Source organism: Solanum verrucosum, unplaced genomic scaffold (assembly GCF_900185275.1).
Source record: "Solanum verrucosum unplaced genomic scaffold, falcon-dt-bn FXZP01000253.1, whole genome shotgun sequence".
Classification (NCBI taxonomy): domain Eukaryota; kingdom Viridiplantae; phylum Streptophyta; class Magnoliopsida; order Solanales; family Solanaceae; genus Solanum; species Solanum verrucosum.
The window spans coordinates 2,181,301-2,200,075 of NW_026019984.1; the positions used below are offsets into that span (position 1 = coordinate 2,181,301).

The 18,775-nt window shown below is 27.6% G+C and overlaps 1 protein-coding gene across 1 annotated transcript; it reads left to right on the top strand.

Annotated features, from left to right (window-relative positions):
• The first annotated feature begins 9,201 nt into the window (after positions 1-9,201).
• Positions 9,202-14,834, top strand: LOC125818127 (alcohol-forming fatty acyl-CoA reductase-like). The gene is made up of 10 exons (XM_049497655.1): positions 9,202-9,318; positions 9,759-9,862; positions 10,864-11,066; positions 11,173-11,273; positions 11,947-12,139; positions 12,327-12,488; positions 12,614-12,695; positions 13,389-13,661; positions 14,176-14,303; positions 14,487-14,834. Exons 1-10 carry the CDS (start codon positions 9,240-9,242, stop codon positions 14,638-14,640), a joined length of 1,479 nt encoding a protein of 492 aa, XP_049353612.1. The 5' UTR covers positions 9,202-9,239; the 3' UTR covers positions 14,641-14,834.
• Positions 14,835-18,775: the final 3,941 nt, after the last annotated feature.

The window sequence follows — 18,775 nt, forward strand, 5'->3', positions numbered from 1 at the left end:
AATTATATATCATTGAAATTAAGCTTTATAAAATGTGACTGTAACCAACATGAAATTCACAAGTGATCATATCGACCTGCAATTATATATCATTGAAATTAAGCTTGATATATAAATTTATCAATATTATTAAAACAAATTATGTATTTATTATCATCTTGAGGTGTCACGTGGAACACTTTTTGATAATGTGATGTTGTACAATTTTTTTCCCGGCACGCATTTATCGTACACTTTGGATGAAGACATTGGAATATGAATGAACCTTGCAAAATTTAAGACATGTCATATTTTAAGTTGACCCCATTAAGGACAAGTTGGAGGTTGCAAAATGTGTGAATATTCAAATCAACCTGAAATAACTTGATATATAAATTTATTAATATTATCAAACAAATTATTTATTATCACCTTGAGATGTCACGTGTAGATACTTTTTGTGAATACGTGTGTAGGAATAGAACGTGAGTTGGATCCAATCCGACAATGTACTTTTTTTTCCAACATGTGTTTATCGTCCACTTTATAGCAGTGTTTGTGAATATAAGCAACATGAAGTTATCACAAGTATTCAAATGGAATCATCGAAACTACGCTTGAAATTTATCAATATTATTAAGACGGATTATTATTATCACCCGAAGATGTCACGTAGAATGTGAAGTCATTGGATTGATTATTTGAAGATGAGTTTTTGAAATTCGAGAAATTAATTTTTTTTTCAGTAACAATTAATATTCAGGTGAAAGGTGTGTCTAAAATTTATCGTTATTCTAATTACTGTTTGACTAAGTCCTATATAGAGGATAGGCTGATTTGCCTACAGAGAATATTTTCGATGATCATGTATTGGGCGACACACATACTATATAATGATCGAGACTTACGATCTCAACCTTTGAAACAGATTCAAAAGGCAAATTTAAAAATATATGGAAATGCCGTTCATTCATAGTAGAAAAAATTATATCATAATAATTTATATTCTCTTAATGAACGTGAAAATAAATAAATTAAAATGACGATAAAATTAAAACGGAGAGAATATAAGTTATTGATATTTGTATTTTTAAAAAAAAAAAAGGAATTGTCCCTTCGAGGATTTATTGTCTATAGACAAATTGACAACAACCATGCTTATAATATGCTCACTTCTTCATCCAAAAAAAAAAATGGTTTTGGACAAAAATCTAGAGTTAGTGGTAAAAAACAAGAATGCATTTCAATTATCACTTTTACTAGTTTTATATAACTATCCATTGTCCTATTTGTCAACATAAACTACCATTTTTTCGTGAGTTTCATATACTCAACTATCACTCCATCTGTATTAAAACACACATCGATGTTGAGTTGGCCTACACGCATCTATTATTGATTGGGAATATATATTTGACCAACTCAACATCAAGACATGTTTTAATACAAAAAATAATCACAATTTAAATATATTTTTAATCATTAATGTTATTTTCGTTATGAAGCTGAAAAGTGGCTAGTCCACATTATTAATTCCACAAATTTTAACATTGAGTGAGGCCCATAGTAGCAAAATTTGACTAAGTTCTCAAACTTAAATGGTTCAATTCAATTGCGTGGGCTAGACCATTATTCAAAGTTAAACCATTATTTGAAATGTAATTAACGTACTTTAAGTTGTCCATCAAAGGACAAGTTGGAGGTGCTAAATGTGTGAATATCACTAACACGAGGTTCACAAGTATTCAAAACAACTTGAAATAATCATTGAAATAGATTGATATATAAATTTATCAATATTATCAAAATAAATTATTTATTATCACCCTGAGATGTTGAGTCAAGATACTGTTTGTGAATACGTGTTTAGGGAAGAAGGAGTGTGAGTTGGATCCAACATGACAATGTACTTTTTTTTCTAACACATGTTTATCACCCACTTTATAGCGATTTTTGTTGTTCATGGAGTCAAGGATGAATTTTGGATAAAGACAGAGATAATAGGAACTTTACAAAATTTAAAGACATGACGTACTTTAAGTTGACCATATTCAAGGACAAGTTGGAGGTGACAAAATGTGTAAATATAGCTTACATGAAACTCACATGTATTCAAATCAATATCCAATAATAATTGAAATTAAACTTGATATATAAATTTATCAATATTATCAAAACAAATTATTTATTATTACATTGAGATGTCATGTGAAAACATTTTTTCCTAAATGTGTGTTCGGAAAGGAGCGGGGGTTGAATCTGATATAACAATATAGGTTCTTTCTCAAACGTGTGTCTATCACCTACTTTGTAGGGGTTTTTATTGTATAAGGGAGTTAATGATATACTTCATATCGAAATAGAGGCAATAGGAGCCTCACATCGATGTTGAGCTGGCCTACACACATCTATTATCGATTGGGAACATATATTTGGCCAACTCAACATCAAGACATGTTTTAATACAAAAAAAAATCATAATTTAAATATATTTTTAATCATTAATGTTATTTTCGTTACGAAGCTGACAAGTGGCTAGTCCACATTATTAATTGAACAACTTTCACATATAGCAAACACAAAATTCATATTTGTATGCTATAGCAAAGTTTGCATAATTGCGCTCCATAGCAAACATATATATGTATAATTCGCTATACATATACAAAAAAAAACAGTTGTATATTCGCTATACATATACAAACAAAGCAGTTGTATAATTCGCTATACATATACAAAAGAAAGCAGTTGTATACAAAAGATCAATTGTATAATCTGTGTATGTATAAAACGAGAAAGAGAGAAAGGCAAAAGAAAACTGGGCAGAGAAATATTTATATTGTATAATTATAAGTGTATAGGACGAAGATATATGTATTTGCATGTGTATATACAATTTTCTCTCGCTTTATACAAACAGAAGCGCAATTTATACATTTCGTTTTTGTTTGTATAAGCGAGAGAGGCGAGTGAAATTTGGGAGAGTGGCGAGCGAGATCTGGGAGAGGAGAACGAAAATATATGTATATATACAATTTCCTCTCGCTTTATACAAACACTAACGCATTTTATACATTTGTGTTTGTATAAAAGCGAGAGAGGCGAGCGAGACTGCCACCAAACGAGAGTGGCGAGCGAGATTCCACCAGGGAAAGTGGCGAAAATAACAATAGTTTGCTATAAGGTACAATTAAATCAAAGTATATTTATAGCATTTAATTTGAATTAATAATTTGCTATTAGAATTTTCCCTTATTAATTCCACAAATTTTAACATTGAGTGAGGCCCATAGTAGCAAAATTTGACCAAGTTTTCAAACTTAAATGGCTCAATTCAATTAGACCATTATTCAAAGTTTAGCCATGATTTGAAATGTAATTGAAAAATAATCACTCGTGGAAATAAAAATTAGATAAATATCCTAGCTAAAATAAATGTTTTTCAAAAAATCACGTACAAATTTGATTGCTATAAAAAAGAGTCTTCCTTTCTCCTTTTCCGAGGAGAATTTAAAGAGAATGTGATCCCCTCTATTATAATGAAATAGTTGATAGATTGAAGAAAATCGCAAATAAATTTGGTTAATCTTTATAGTACTATTTATGGGAACAAAGGAGATTAGACTCAAAATGCGAAGAACCTTAATACATGAAGATATTGATTTTCATATTTTCCTCATTAATATTTAGGGGCCTTGGATAAGATTTTATGATACTATTAGGGTGGCTAGGAATTTTAGGAAAGTTCATTGACAATATTTCAAAGCATACATCGACAGTTCCTAATATCTTCCTCTCGATTAATAAAATTTCTTAATTAGAATTAACTGTCGTAAATTAATTTTTTAGAGTCAAAGTTATGGTTATTTTAAACGGTGATTAGACATACATATATACTTCTTTATTTTAATCCTTTTGAATTCAGATCCAATTAAACTTTTTCATGAATTTTTATTAATAGACTTGAAGAATCGCTAATAAATTTGGTCCTAAATATAAAGGGCCCAAATGGGGTGGTCATTCTAATAAGTGTTTATGGGCACGTGAATAGTTTTGATCATGCCCATAATCTTGAAAAAAAAGAAGATAAGAAGTTGAATTCATATTTTCCAAAATAATATCAACTTCATAAAATTCTAACAAAGTTAATAAGTTATTCTATTATTATTTTTGTCTGATGTTTGATATTCACATTGATACTTAATTAAATTTGAATTTGTATTAAAAAGCCCTACATTAGAGGTGAAACACCCTCTCACCAAAGCGACTCTATATTCAGACCTTAATACCAATGATATGTTATTAGTTAGAATAAAAGAGTACTTACTATTTCAAAACATCAGTTGATAGCCTTTTAGCAGACAGATCATTCCATGAAATAAAAAGTTGAATTTCATATTTTCCACTTTGATATTTAAGGAGAGTTCCACAAGTTTATGTTATTTGACTTGTCATTGCCAATATTCTAAAATATATATACCTCTCTTAAAAACATTTCAAATACTTACTAATTAACAATATTATGAGACATGTTTAATTAAAAAAAGAAGAAGACATGTTTAATAATCAATTACTCCTAATAAAGGTGATTTTGGGACATCTGACATATCTTTAGTATAACACCGCATAATTTAAAAGTCTTTTTATTTTATTTTCTTAATCTCCGTATCAAAAAATCAAATTAAAACAAAGAAAGTTCTAGATGAGAAGACATTTATTTTCACTAGAATACAACATGAATTTAAGTTGTCATATTTTGAATATATTCACATTATTGAAGCTTGTATTAATTTGGTACTAGTCATTTTTATGTTTTTTTCTCTCACGACACATTTTGGACTTGATTACTTTTAGTTTAGACGTTTGGTTTATTGAATTAAACACGAAAGATAAGAGTATAATATAAAACATGTATTTGACTATATTATAAATACGTGTATGTCAAATCATGCAATTTACAATAAATTAATATTATACAATTAGCAAAGTGGACAAATGTTATTCTTCAGGTAAAATGAAATCTATTGCAAACTGTTGTATCGACTTCACCAAACATTCACAGATCACTAGTTGTCCATTAATATATATATATATATATAACAACTCACTTTTTATTTTTTAAATTTTTTACTTAAAAAAGATTCCAATGTCAACAATATCTATCGAAAAAATCGATTGAACTAGTTGAGCGATTTTGTAACAATAGTTGAACGACTTTATAGGTCAAATGGTAATTTTTCTTGATTGACTGACGAAAAATAATAAATTTTTTTTTTTGGGGGGTGGGGGGTGGGGGGGTTAGTTGGAAGGGCAGATGGAACCAAAGAATTTGGTGAAATTGTAGTAATTGGGTAGGTTAACTGTGACCTCCTACTGGATTTAATTAGGTCATCATATTGAACGAATTTATTATTTTTTTGGTTTCAAACATAATAGTCAGAAAATACTCACATGTTCCTCTTAAATTAGAAAGTCTACCAAAATAAGAAAGTCAAACCAAGAATGTTAGATGCCAAATGTTTTCATGACACGTTTTCATCTCTTGAAAAATAATAGTTTATTCGATGTTTGGTACCTGATTTTCAATTGATCGAAGGTTCTATCAAAAACAACATTTCTATTCATCAAAGGTAGAGTAAGATCTGCGTAGATTATTCTACTCTCACCGGATCCTATATACTTATGAAATTACATTGCGTATTTTGTTATTGTTGTATGTTACCTAATTTGGGATCTCGACCAATTCAGATTTGACCTATCGATTGTTTCGTATTGAGGGTTCAAACTCGAAACCTCTGATCAACAATACATTCAAACTTAGCCTCACCTTGCAAGTATTATATGCGCTCAAGTTTTGAGAATGCACATCTAGACACCTTAATTCGTATTTATTATGTCAGTTGAACACTCTAACTAATTACAAATTGATCATCTAACTAGATATGACCTCTGAAATTTATACGTCACATCAACATCAGATGTCCACAAGACACACTAATATGGAGGAATTGAAGTGTTTGGTTATCGTGCTTAATTACTTGTCAGTTAAGATCAAATTTGAGTACGTATGTATCGATATGTGTGTATTATGCCTATCGTATAGTATAAAGTCAAAACTCACCCGTGTATTGTTTGGTTTCAAGAGTTAATTAATATCACCGTTTTTTAGGTTTTAATTTGACTTATGTTGAATTATAAGGTTTTTTCTTTATCTAACACCTTTATATTAATTAGTCAGCATCTTTTGGTTCCTCCTAAAAAAAAAAAAAGTTTCTTTATGAGATTGAGTTTGATGCATTAATTATGTGCATCCAATGTATACATTTATGTCCTAATTCAAGTCCATGACATAAAGACGAATCTACATTATTATGATTGAGAAATCATTTTCATTCGTTAACTTCCGGAAAAGTTCTAGTATATGTATACAAGTGTATAAACTTTGTAAAAGTCATTTGGGGGCATTGGTTTATGTGCCTGCCCATGTGCTATGTAATTTGGTACGGCAGATATCAAAATCGAAATTTTAATATTATAGTATTTAATATGATATTTATTTTTTTTATATTTGGTATTTATAAAAATAAATAAATATCAAAATATCAAATATCACGTCAAAGCAATTATCCTAATATTCTTTTAAATAATAATAATAATAATTTTATAGTCATAAAAATGTCACGTCAAATTCAAATGAAAAAAAACATTAATTAGGGCTGCAGAAAAAATAGAAGCAAAGTCACACACATATATTATTGAAATAATTCACTCATGGTGTGAAATAGTAACATAGTAGGGCCATAAAATAAAGTCTTGGTCCTATTAATTGGACCTACAATATAATTTTATATGTCATTTTGTTACATATAGTACTTATATTAATTATAGGGGTAAGGTATAAGTATTCTCTACATAATGATCGAAATTTCAAAGACTCATATTGATTAAGCTAAGGTCCTATTAACTTTTTGAACTCATTTTTTATTTGTAATTTTATACACCTTTTGACTTATGTGGCACGCTAAGTGACTCCACACAGTTGAGGCGCGTGAGAGATATCCGTAAGCCAAAAAGATGTACAAAATTACAAGAAAAAAATGGGTTCGGAGTTAATAGAACCTTAATTTAGTTAAGATATGTCTCTAAAATTTCGATCATAATCTAGGGGTTCTTGTACCTTATCCTTATAATTATAAGAACTTACAATTCAAGACTTGGTCCCTCAACAAATTAAAAGTTTCTTAGGAGTTTTTGACAGATCACAAAACAGGACTAATTTTGTTAAATCAATACATTTGTGAACCCAGACTGATGCAATGTACTAACAAAACTAGGTTTATTTGTGTCACAATCTAAATTTATGATGTGCATTATCTGTTTTGGGACGATATATTTTATAAATTCATCGTCCAATTGATCTATCTAAAATAAACAATAACTTTTGATAGGTCTAATTTTAATAAATACCACATGAAATGCTTGATCACCCGCATTTCTAATGCCTTAATTATTTTTTGTATGCATGTATAATAACTTATTGATGTTAACCCTCTTCTGGCCTATTCTAGCTAATCGAAAAATAAATTTTGAAAGTAAATTGTTTCTGCGTATAAAAAAGTGACATCCTTTCTTTGGCAAATTTTTTTTAAAAAGTGTACCCTATAAAATGGAATTTAAGGAGTATATGTTTTGTATCGATATATTATGTTCATATGAACCTGATATCACAATGCCATATTCGCCTCTAATTGAAAAATAAATGTATATTTTTTTAAAACAAATTATGATTTAAACAAAAAAAAGTTGTATGTTGTAATTTAAAATAAGCACCATACAATTAATTTAAATTGAAATATATTAGTCATAGAACATTCTATTATGTGAAATATCTCTAAGAATGTTGGTTGAACAGGATAAACCAAACTTAGCTCACCTTTCTCTTCCAATTCCCTTACCAAAATTACCAATATTGTGACACATATATTTCTTCATTATAATATGTATGTTGGTGACCTCATCAAGAAGGAAACAATTTCAATTAAAGAATAAAAAAAGAAAAAGAAAAAAAAAACTCTTAAATTAGTTGACTTTCAAATTTCGGTTTCCCATCATGAGTTTTGTATTTTTTTTGAGTTCGATTAATCTAAATTTATCTAGAGGTAATATTTTTATTAAGAAAATTCAAAATATATATAGCTAAAATATACAAAGAAAATAAATTAATGCAACATCTATTATATATGAATAAAAATAATCGATAATATTTTCTTACAAAGAGAATTCAAATGAACGTCAATGTGCTACATATTCGCCCTAGGTAAAGAATCCCCTTATAAAAAATAACACAAAATTTGAAGTACATGAATTTCTATTATGATCTTGCAAGTTATTGTTATTATAATAATTGAATTCACAAGTCAATTTTTTATAAAAAATTAGTAGATTCATTAATAAATACAAGATTTGAGAAAAAGTGCACAATTTTGTTCAATGCATAATTTTCTGCTATATCTATCGTCTTTGATTCTAACCACTCAAATACAAAACTTCTAATTAAAAAGAAGAGTTATTATCACTCCAATACAATATTTTTGGCCATATATTTATTAAAATTGACTTTCAAGCTTCACTAGACAATGATATCTAACTATTAACACTAGGTGTAATAATTATTTTGAATCACATTTTTGTCAATCAAGTACAACATTTTTTTTTTATTTTTGGTTTCCTATTTGGTGTTTGATATTCGCCATAGAGTTCAATTAATTCAAATTCGCGCCACGTAGGATACATTCAGAGGAAAACTTTTCCTATCAAAGATTTTTTCATATCCAAAATTCAAACCTGAGACTTCTAGTTAAAAAAGAAACAACCTCATCTACCACAACATATTCTGATGGTAAGTATAACATTTTTTATGATATCTAATTATTAAAATTGACTTTCAAGTTTTACTGGACCATGATATCTAACTATGAAAAACAGGTGTAGTAAGGACATATATCCAATATATAACTTGCGTGTACTCCATCCAACAAATTATATGTTATCATTTGCAAAAAAAAATTAGAAAAAAAAAAAGATAACATTTTCTTTAAAGCCCCTCAATAATATATTAATATAACACATGCACCAAATTTATTTCTATATATATTGCTTTCTACTCTCTTGTGTTTTCTCATATTCTTCTAATTTCATACTCCAAATATTTTCAATTCATTTGTGATCATTATATTTTTCCAAAAACAAAAAAAAAAGCAATGGAGTTGACTAGTGTTCTCAACTTTCTTGAAAATAGAACCATTCTTGTTACTGGTGCTACTGGCTTCTTGGCAAAGAGTATACACATAAATCTCTTCTCTATTTCTTCCTTTTATTTTTCTCTAATCTATGTTCAATATCTGCATTGATTAATTTAGTTTCACGTTGAGTAAGGTTCCATAAATGCTTTTTAACAGGAATTTCTTTTATATATATAGAATTCAAATTCAAGACTTTTGATTTAAAATGAAGGAATCATTTTCATTCCATCTTTTCTCTTCTTCGTTTTTTCATCCAATGTTTGGTATCTGCATTAGGGTACTGATTAATCTGGATTAACTTCATGTAAGGCTCATTTAAGAAAGAAATGCTCCTTAATAGGAATTTCTTTCGTACTTAAAACTCAAACTCGAGACATGTCCATCCCACCACGACCCTAGTTATTTTTTTTTTCTCTTTGTGTGTTTGCTATTATGGAATATTAGCTAATTAAATACTATTTTAATTGTTTATTGTAGTTTTTGTGGAGAAGATTTTAAGGGTTCAACCAAATGTGAAGAAGCTTTATCTTCTTTTAAGAGCCGCAGATGACAAGTCAGCCATGCAACGTTTCAATAATGAGGTACATAAAATATTTTAATTTATGAATACGAGATATTTAGTGCATCGATCTGCCTTTTTCTTTATTATTTTTCTTGAAGAAAAGCTTTTAATGTTGAGTCTCCTATTTCCTTTACAGGCTCCATAATAAATTTTTTGAAGTATATAATCATTTCATGTAACAGATAACACACTTTCTTTATATAAATATGTCCTCGTCATGAGTTAAAGTACACGTGAAATTTCGTTTTGATAATATGTGGTCGTGAAATTCGAACGATGGAATTCTACATTGATGATATATTGAGATGTTTAATTATCTCATTTAAAAATTTAAATTATTAAAATGCATATTTTGGTTTATTTAATTATTATTTTTTATGGTACATACTACTTTCCTTTCCAAAGTACAATAATTTAGAAGAAGAAAAACAAAACTTAATAATGATCTTCAAGCAATAATGTGGTATGTAGGGAAAACATGTTATTTATTATAGTATAATTTTCAGAGATTTCACATTATGTCACTATCATCATTTGTATTTAATTTAATTTTCAGTCAATGGATCCATGACATCAATTAATCCAATTCAGAAAGGTTATTTATGCAAATATTTCCTTTTTAGGTTATTATTTAGATTTTTTTTCGCTATTTTTTCCCTAATAATGTACAAATATAATCCTTGAAACTAACTAAATATTAGATTTTCATCTAATATTATAAAATTTTAGATTGTAATCTAACGCTTTCTAATAGTACTTTACTAATTTTTATTTGCTACAAAAGGATTAAGTCTTTAAATTGTGATCTAAATAAATAAATAAAAAACTAAATAATTAATTATAACACCTTATGTTTGACTAATCGAGAAAGAACAATTGTCATCATATCATTAACGCCACCTGAAAGTTTTGATTAAAAACAAAAGATTATTTATCTTTCTATCATAACCTGTACGATAAAATAGTTGTCAATCATATGTGCAATAACTATATTTTTTATTTTTTTTGGCTTCTAAATAGGTTGTGGGAAAGGACTTATTCAAAGTTTTAAGAGAAAAATGTGGACCAAATTTTACTACATTTGTGTCGCAAAGGACCACAATTGTACCAGGTGACATAACTTGTGATAATTTAGGTGTGAATGACACAAATTTGTTGGAACAAATGTGGAAGGAAGTGGATATTGTTGTTAATCTAGCTGCAACTACCAATTTTGATGAAAGGTATATATATAAAAAAATTATTTTATAAATATTAATTATTAATTTAATATTAAGTTTATTATTTTTTCTAATTAACCAATATAACTCTATGTTTCTATATATGTAGATATGATGTGGCATTGGGACTTAATACATTTGGAGCTAGACATGTCTTAAACTTTGCCAAGAAGTGTAATAAATTAAAGGTTCTTCTTCATGTGTCAACTGGTTAGTGTACCTAACTTTTCAAACATTAAATTAAAAACTCTCTATTTATAAATAAAATAAAAATTATTTCGTTGTCTTCTATGTAGCTCTCTAGAAATGTTGTCATGCCCGTCTTGAATAATCTGACACACTACATTAACAGTATTTTTAAGAGTTTGAACAACATAAAAATTATTTTGTTGTCTTCTATGTTGTTCTAACTCTCCAGGAATGTTGTCATGCCTGTCTTGAAACCTCCAAAAATTGTTTTTGAATAATTTGACACACATTAACAGTATTCTTGAAGAGTCTAAACAACATAATTTGCTTCCATGCTTGTTACACTAGTTTCCCCTCCAATGTTTCCCAAATCAAATTGGTGAAAAATAAGCCATACATAATTTTGTAATGACACGTATTAATTAATTAATTATATATAATATATTTTTAACAAAATTTTTTTATAAAACTTTCACAAGGAGTTCGGCATCTACTATATACACATTAAAAAAAAAGTTAACCATATATAGTGTCATTTTCTAGTGCTCTTCTAGCTATTTGTGTGTTTGGTCTAATTTCTAATCTTGTCTAAACTTGTTATCTTAAAAAATTAAAAAGGAAACATAATGGATAAAAAATTATATAATAAAATAAAAGTAAGTAATAATAATTTTATTATTTGTATTTTTTTCAGCATATGTATGTGGTGAAAAGGAAGGGTTGATGTTGGAAAAACCATATTATATGGGTGAAACCCTAAATGGGACATTAGGGTTAGATATTGAAGTAGAAAAAAAAGTGATGGATGAAAAATTGAAACAACTCAATGCTGAAAATGCTTCTGAAAAATCAATTACAACAGCAATGAAGGAGCTTGGCCTCGAAAGGTATGCATTCATCGTTAATCTGTTGCTAAATAGTTTGTAACTAATAAGATATTATCAACGACTTTTTGTTGTTTAACATAGTAATATATTAATGGCGAATTTTATAGCTAATTTTTTTTTTTTTTGTGTGTGTAACAATAATTGTTATTTTTTATAATTAATTTCTCCGTTGATTTTGATCATGAAGAGCAAGGAAATATGGATGGCCAAATACATATGTATTTACAAAGGCAATGGGAGAAATGCTTTTGGGAAAATTGAAAGAAGAAGTACCTCTTGTTATTAATCGTCCTACCATCATAACTAGCACTTTTAAAGAACCTTTTCCTGGTTGGGTGGAAGGTATCAGGTACTCATTAAATTAAGATTTTTTCGAAGAAATTCAATTTTTATGAAAAAAAAAGTAACAATTTTATTTTTCACTGAAGTCCATTTTTTTTAAAATCTTATATTTATTTTTGTGGAAAATTGCAGAACTATTGATAGTTTGGCAGTTGGATATGGTAAAGGAAGAATAACTTGCTTCCTTGGCAATCCTAAAACAATATTGGATGTGGTAAGTAATGCTATTATTATTAGACAATATTTTTTAAAATCGGTATACACAGATTATACACTATTATACACAATTATATACATATTATACATAGATTATACATATTATACATCCTTCAACTATTTTTAATTTAAATAACTCGGTGCAGGGATATGTAGGTTGTGTTGATTCTTAATAATTTAACATGTTAATTCCATATTTTCCCTAGGTTAACAATTAACTCTCATTATGATTTTATTAATTATAATTATCTTATAAATGACTTGATCATATAAATATATATCTTTTACATCTTCTCCCTTATTCTTTATAGAGGAATCCCCTAAATTCAAATAAGATCTTTCTCCGCTCCGTCAAAAGCCTAATTGAGACAAATCAGCTCTTACTGTTCTCCGGTCTTTGCTCTTTTGTTAGGGTGGAGAACTCAAACTCTTCTACTTTTTAAGGTAGTCTTGCTATCAAGAGTTGTTTGTTGTTATTGTAGTGAAATCGCGATTTTTCTGCCTTAATCAAAGGTCTCTAGTTCGATCCCTCAAAATGAAAAAAAATCAATAGAAAGTGTATAGGGCTTTATCTTGTCCGAATCTGAATTAGTATAGACCTTATGCAAATAAATATCAAACATCTTATAAAAACTTTTAGTATTTATTATTTTAAGTCAATTTAATCTATTAACGTAAAACGTTCTTGCAGATTCCAGCCGATATGGTGGTGAATTCAATGATAGTAGCCATGATGGCTCATGCTGATCAAAAGGGGAGTGAGACCATATACCAAATTGGATCCTCAGTTTCAAACCCTTTGAATATCACTAATCTTAGAGATTATGGATTCAATTACTTTAGAAAAAATCCATGGATCAACAAAGTTGATGGAAAACCTATTATTGTTGGCAAGGTTAATGTTTTGAGTAGCATGGATAGTTTTCAAAGATACATGGCCCTTCATTACATGCTTCCTTTAAAGGTTTGTTTCATTTCTCGATATTTATACACTTGTTATATACTCGATATACATTATCGATGACTCATAAACGATATATTACAACTAGGTGGGTGAAGTGATAACTTGTGTCTTGTCCATCCAGACTTGGACAAATTGGGTTAGGTATACATAGATACTTATTGATGGGTCAAATATGGTCATATATAGGGGTATTGAAAAACAACTAATATTATGGAGTTTGATTTATTTGATATAGTCGTGATAAATAAACACATTTTAAATAATTTGATCTAGTAATTTTAACAAACGAATAAATAAAAATAATTTTGAGATGGGTGAATTTAGTTATGATCCATTACTAAACCAAATTGATTTGTTCATCTTGATCTAACATAGAACAAACTATGAACCATTTAATTTATTAATTCAACCTGTTTTAATCCGTCAAATATCGTGCAACCCATACATAAAATTTTGTTTAATCTTTTATTTTATAATAACTAATTTTATTTGTTTTTTTTTTTTTTCTATATAGGGATTGGAGATAGTAAATGCAGCATTTTGTCAATATTTTCAAGGCAAATATTTGGAGCTTTACAGGAAAATAAAATTTGTAATGAGATTAATAGACCTTTATGGACCCTATTTATTCCTCAAGGCAGCGTAAGTAATTAAAATCCTTAATTCTCTACATATTATCAAAAATATAAGTAAAATTATTTTTTCAAATTTTATTTTATTTTGAAAATATTATCACTTTATTGTTTAAATGCAATATCCCTATATTTTATTTTCTTGGTTTCGTTATATATATTTTATGTAATTAATTTGTTGTATTTTCTACAGATTTGACGATTTAAATACAGAAAAACTACGTATGGCAGCAAAAGAGAGTGGCATTGAACCAGAAATTTTCTACTTTGATCCCAAGATTATTAATTGGGAAGATTATTTCATGAAAATTCATCTTCCTGGAGTTGTTAGATACGTATTTAAGTAATAAATTAATATTGAAATTTTATCAATTAATTTCTAGGGATATTTCAATTAAGTTTAAACCATTTTAAATTTTAACCAAATGTAATTTTGCTTGTTATGAATTTTATTCAATGTATCCATTTCAATTTGTTGTAATGTCATCCCTATTTGTTCTAAAAGAGGGTGTTATAGTATTCATTGTTGAAATAAATTTTTTTTATTAAGTCGTCGTTAAATTACTTATATCAAGGTGTAATTTACTTGTTATAAATTTCATTAGTGTATCATTATCCATAGTTGTTGGATATTTGGTCTAGGGTGAGTCGCACATATGGTCTGACTCGATCTGGTTATGGCCAATTTTATATTATAAACTAGATGGTATTTGTCCGTGCCCGAAAAAAATAAAATAATATATAATTGAATGAAAGATATAAGGTATATTGAGTGGGAAAAAAGACTTACCAGAACAACTTTTGTATCTAAAATTTATTTGCATCGAGGGGCGGACCTACGTGGTTGTCAGGGACTTCACCCAAATTCTCTCAGTAAAAAATTACATTATATATATATTAAATTTTCTATATTTTGTACATTTACTAATTTTAAACCATCTAAATCAAAGAAAAAAGATAGTCCAGTAATACTAGACTGCGCAACTTGAACTGCTAATACTATAAACTTAGAAAATATATTAACCAAAGAACAAAGGGAGGCTAGAGTTATATGTGATTTACAAAAGAATATATTTTCTCAAATTTTAACTTCTACTACTAACAATTAGCTGGAATGAAGCTCCTCCAGTTTTGGTTATTACTTAGACCTGTATAAAGTTGAATATGAATCTATGTGGCATAACTCATAATACAATACGTACGATATGAATTATCATGTCGGATACCACGTAAAGTATGTGTGTCTATTTGTTCAACTTTTATACAAATTTAAATATCTATTTGTATACTATACACCAAAAACTGAAGTGCATAAATAGTGAAAAACAACCATTGATTTAGAAATTTAATAGCAGTTGTCCATATATTTTAGGGAAAAGGGTCAAATATGCCCCTAAACTATTCGAAAAGGACTAGATATACCTCCTGTTTAAAGTTTGGCTCACTCGTGTCCTCGCCGTCCAACTTTTCATCTAGATATGCCCTTATGGACGTTAAATGTCAAATGGAATTGCCACGTCATTTTTACATTACCACGTGACATTTATATTAAAGGGAAAAAGGGTCAATATACCCCTAAACTATTCAAAAAGGTCTAGATATACCCCCTTTTAAATAAACTACCCGACCCGTTTTCAACAAAAAAAATTCGGTAAATCCCGAAAATGAGTAATTGACTAATAAAAAATAGGAAAAATATGAAAAAAATATATAAAATTAACGCCAAAAATTCACAAATAAATATAGTAACCTTAAATTCAACAATTTCAACAATTTTTTAAATTTTTTATTTTTTTTCGATAAATCCCGAAAATAAGTTATTGATTAATAAAAAGTATGAAAAATATAACCTAAAAATTCAGCATAAAGTCATTTTCATATTTTTATTAATCAATTACTCATTTTCGTTATTTATCAAAAAAAATAAAATTTAAAAAAAATTGTTGAATTTAAGGTTACTATATTTATTTGCGAATTTTTGGCGTTAATTTTATAAAAAAAAAAATCATATTTTTCCTATTTTTTATTAGTCAATTACTCATTTTCGGGATTTACCCAAAAAAAAATTGTTGAAAACGGGTCGGGTAGTTTATTTAAAAGGGGGGTATATCTAGACCTTTTCGAATAGTTTAGGGGTATATTTGACCCTTTTCCCTTTAATATAGATGCCACGTGGTAATGTAAAAATGACGTGGCATTTCCATTTGGCATTTAACGCCCATAAGGGCATATCTAGACGAAAAGTTGGACGGCGAGGGCACGATTGAGCCAAACTTTAAACGAGGGGTATATCTAGACCTTTTCAAATAGTTTAGGGGCATATTTGACCCTTTTCCCTAATAAATTACTACGGCTTCATTTGACGGTATAACAACATTTGCTGTGATGATTTAATCAATTTCTTGTTTGTGTGAATGACGCGAGGAATTTTAGGTTCAAGTTTGATAAATTTATCTTTTATTTTCAATTTTATAATGAAATGATAATTTTGAGTCATTTATTTAGTAGCTTAATCATGAACGTAATATAAAAAATAATTTATTTGTGATTTAATTTTTTTTTTTAATGATGAATATGATTGAGTGACTTTTTTGATACAAAGAACTAAGTTAAGTGATTTTTTTGATACAAAATAAAGTTTAATGAATGTACTAGATAAGTTCCTAAAGTTGAGTGACCTTTTGAGATATTAACTCATATTATATCTAACACAAAACGAGAATTTTTTTTTTGAAGCAGGGGGTTAGGTGGGGTAGAATTTTTTTTAAAACAAAATTAAAATAATATCTAAATTAATATTTGAATGAGAAGATGAAGTTAGAGTTTTTTTTTTTAAAAAAATCTTTTATAAAAGAAATTTAGAAAAATCGAAAAATGGGGGGAGGGCGGATTGGAGGGTGAGGGGGACAAACAATGTCGAATGCCATTGGAATTTGTTTTTCATACTTCTATTATATATATAAGGGAGATGTTTTCATGAAACTCGTTTTCTTGGAAAAAATATATGTATATTTAACCACAAGGCTAAACATATGTATATTTTTAGATTAGAAATATACATAGGAAAAAAGTGGTGTTGCTTCACTTGTCTATTTCGTGGTACTTATTTTAGCAGTTTGTGAATAAAATTACTTCTAAGCCTTGTAGTTAACGCTTCAATTATTGTGTATGAGGTTGTGATTTTCTGGAACAAATAGTTTACGACATAAAATTGTTGCTTATATATTTAAAATTACGTAAAATGTACTATAAATCATAGTAATATTTAACAACTTAAAATATTAAAAAATTTGGTTGACTCTCAAAACTCTACTAGTTGTCACATAAATAGGGGCTTATTGAGAATAATATATATTATTTAAAAAATACATAAAAATATTATAAATCACAACAATAACAATTTTAAATATTTAAAAATTATATAAAAAATTCGATTGGCTTTCAAAATTCTATCCGTGTCACATAAGTTGAGACAGAGTAAAAAAGATATATGTCACGTAAATTTGAACAAAATGAGTAATATATATTATTTAAAAATTACATAAAAATATTATAAATCAAAGTAATTACAATTTAAAATATTTAAAAGCTAAATAAAAAATTATCCAAATTTTATCTGCATTATATAAATTGAGATAAAAAAATAATATATATTAAACTCATACTGCACAGAACCGTGTATATATTTACACGTTGAATTTTCTTGATTGATATATCATATACCATAAAATAAGAAAACTCTCAATTGGATACAAAAAAATTGTGATTAAATAGAGAATCCACGTTTCTATATGCTTTTCCTCTTCTTTCAAATCTAATTTTAAAACAATATCCTGGGGATAGACAGAATTATTGCCTCCGTTTCGAATTATTTATCATAATTTTTAAATATAATTATTAAGTTATTTATTATTTAAAAATTAAGACAAATTATATTTTTTTTATCCTTGACAGTTATTGTTCTTAAAAAACCCACAAAAATATCTTAATTATGGATGATATATTATACTTGTTCATATATCAATAAATGATAACATTGTTAAAAACCTTTCTTAATTAATGATTCTTTAGTAACATGTAAAAGAGAATAATGATAGATAATTTTATACTGAAGGAATATATATAAAAAAAAAATTGAGTGAAAATGTGACTAACTGAGAGTAAAAACACGTTTTTGAAATTTTATGATCAAATATTAATTTATATAGGTGAATATTGTATATTCTGCTATATAGGGGTTTTCACTGTATATGGTTATATTGTAAATGACCCATATATAGGGTGTTCACGGTTTGAATAAAATCAATTCAAATCGAACCAAATCTATTTAATTTGGGTTTGAGTATGGGTTTAATTTGGTTATAGATTTTTAAAAATTGATAGGATTTGATTAAGGTTTTGATTTTATACGGAAGGAATATATATAAAAAAAAATTGAGTGAAAATGTGACTAACTGAGAGTAAAAACACGTTTTTGAAATT

Excerpts from the sequence above, each read along its gene's own strand:
- LOC125818127 (XM_049497655.1), top strand. The coding sequence starts at position 9,240 with ATGGAGTTGACTAGTGTTCTCAACTTTCTTGAAAATAGAACCATTCTT. Across the intron at positions 12,489-12,613 it reads GGTTGGGTGGAAGGTATCAG|AACTATTGATAGTTTGGCAG; the intron begins GTACTCATTAAA and ends GGAAAATTGCAG. Across the intron at positions 14,304-14,486 it reads TATTTATTCCTCAAGGCAGC|ATTTGACGATTTAAATACAG; the intron begins GTAAGTAATTAA and ends TATTTTCTACAG.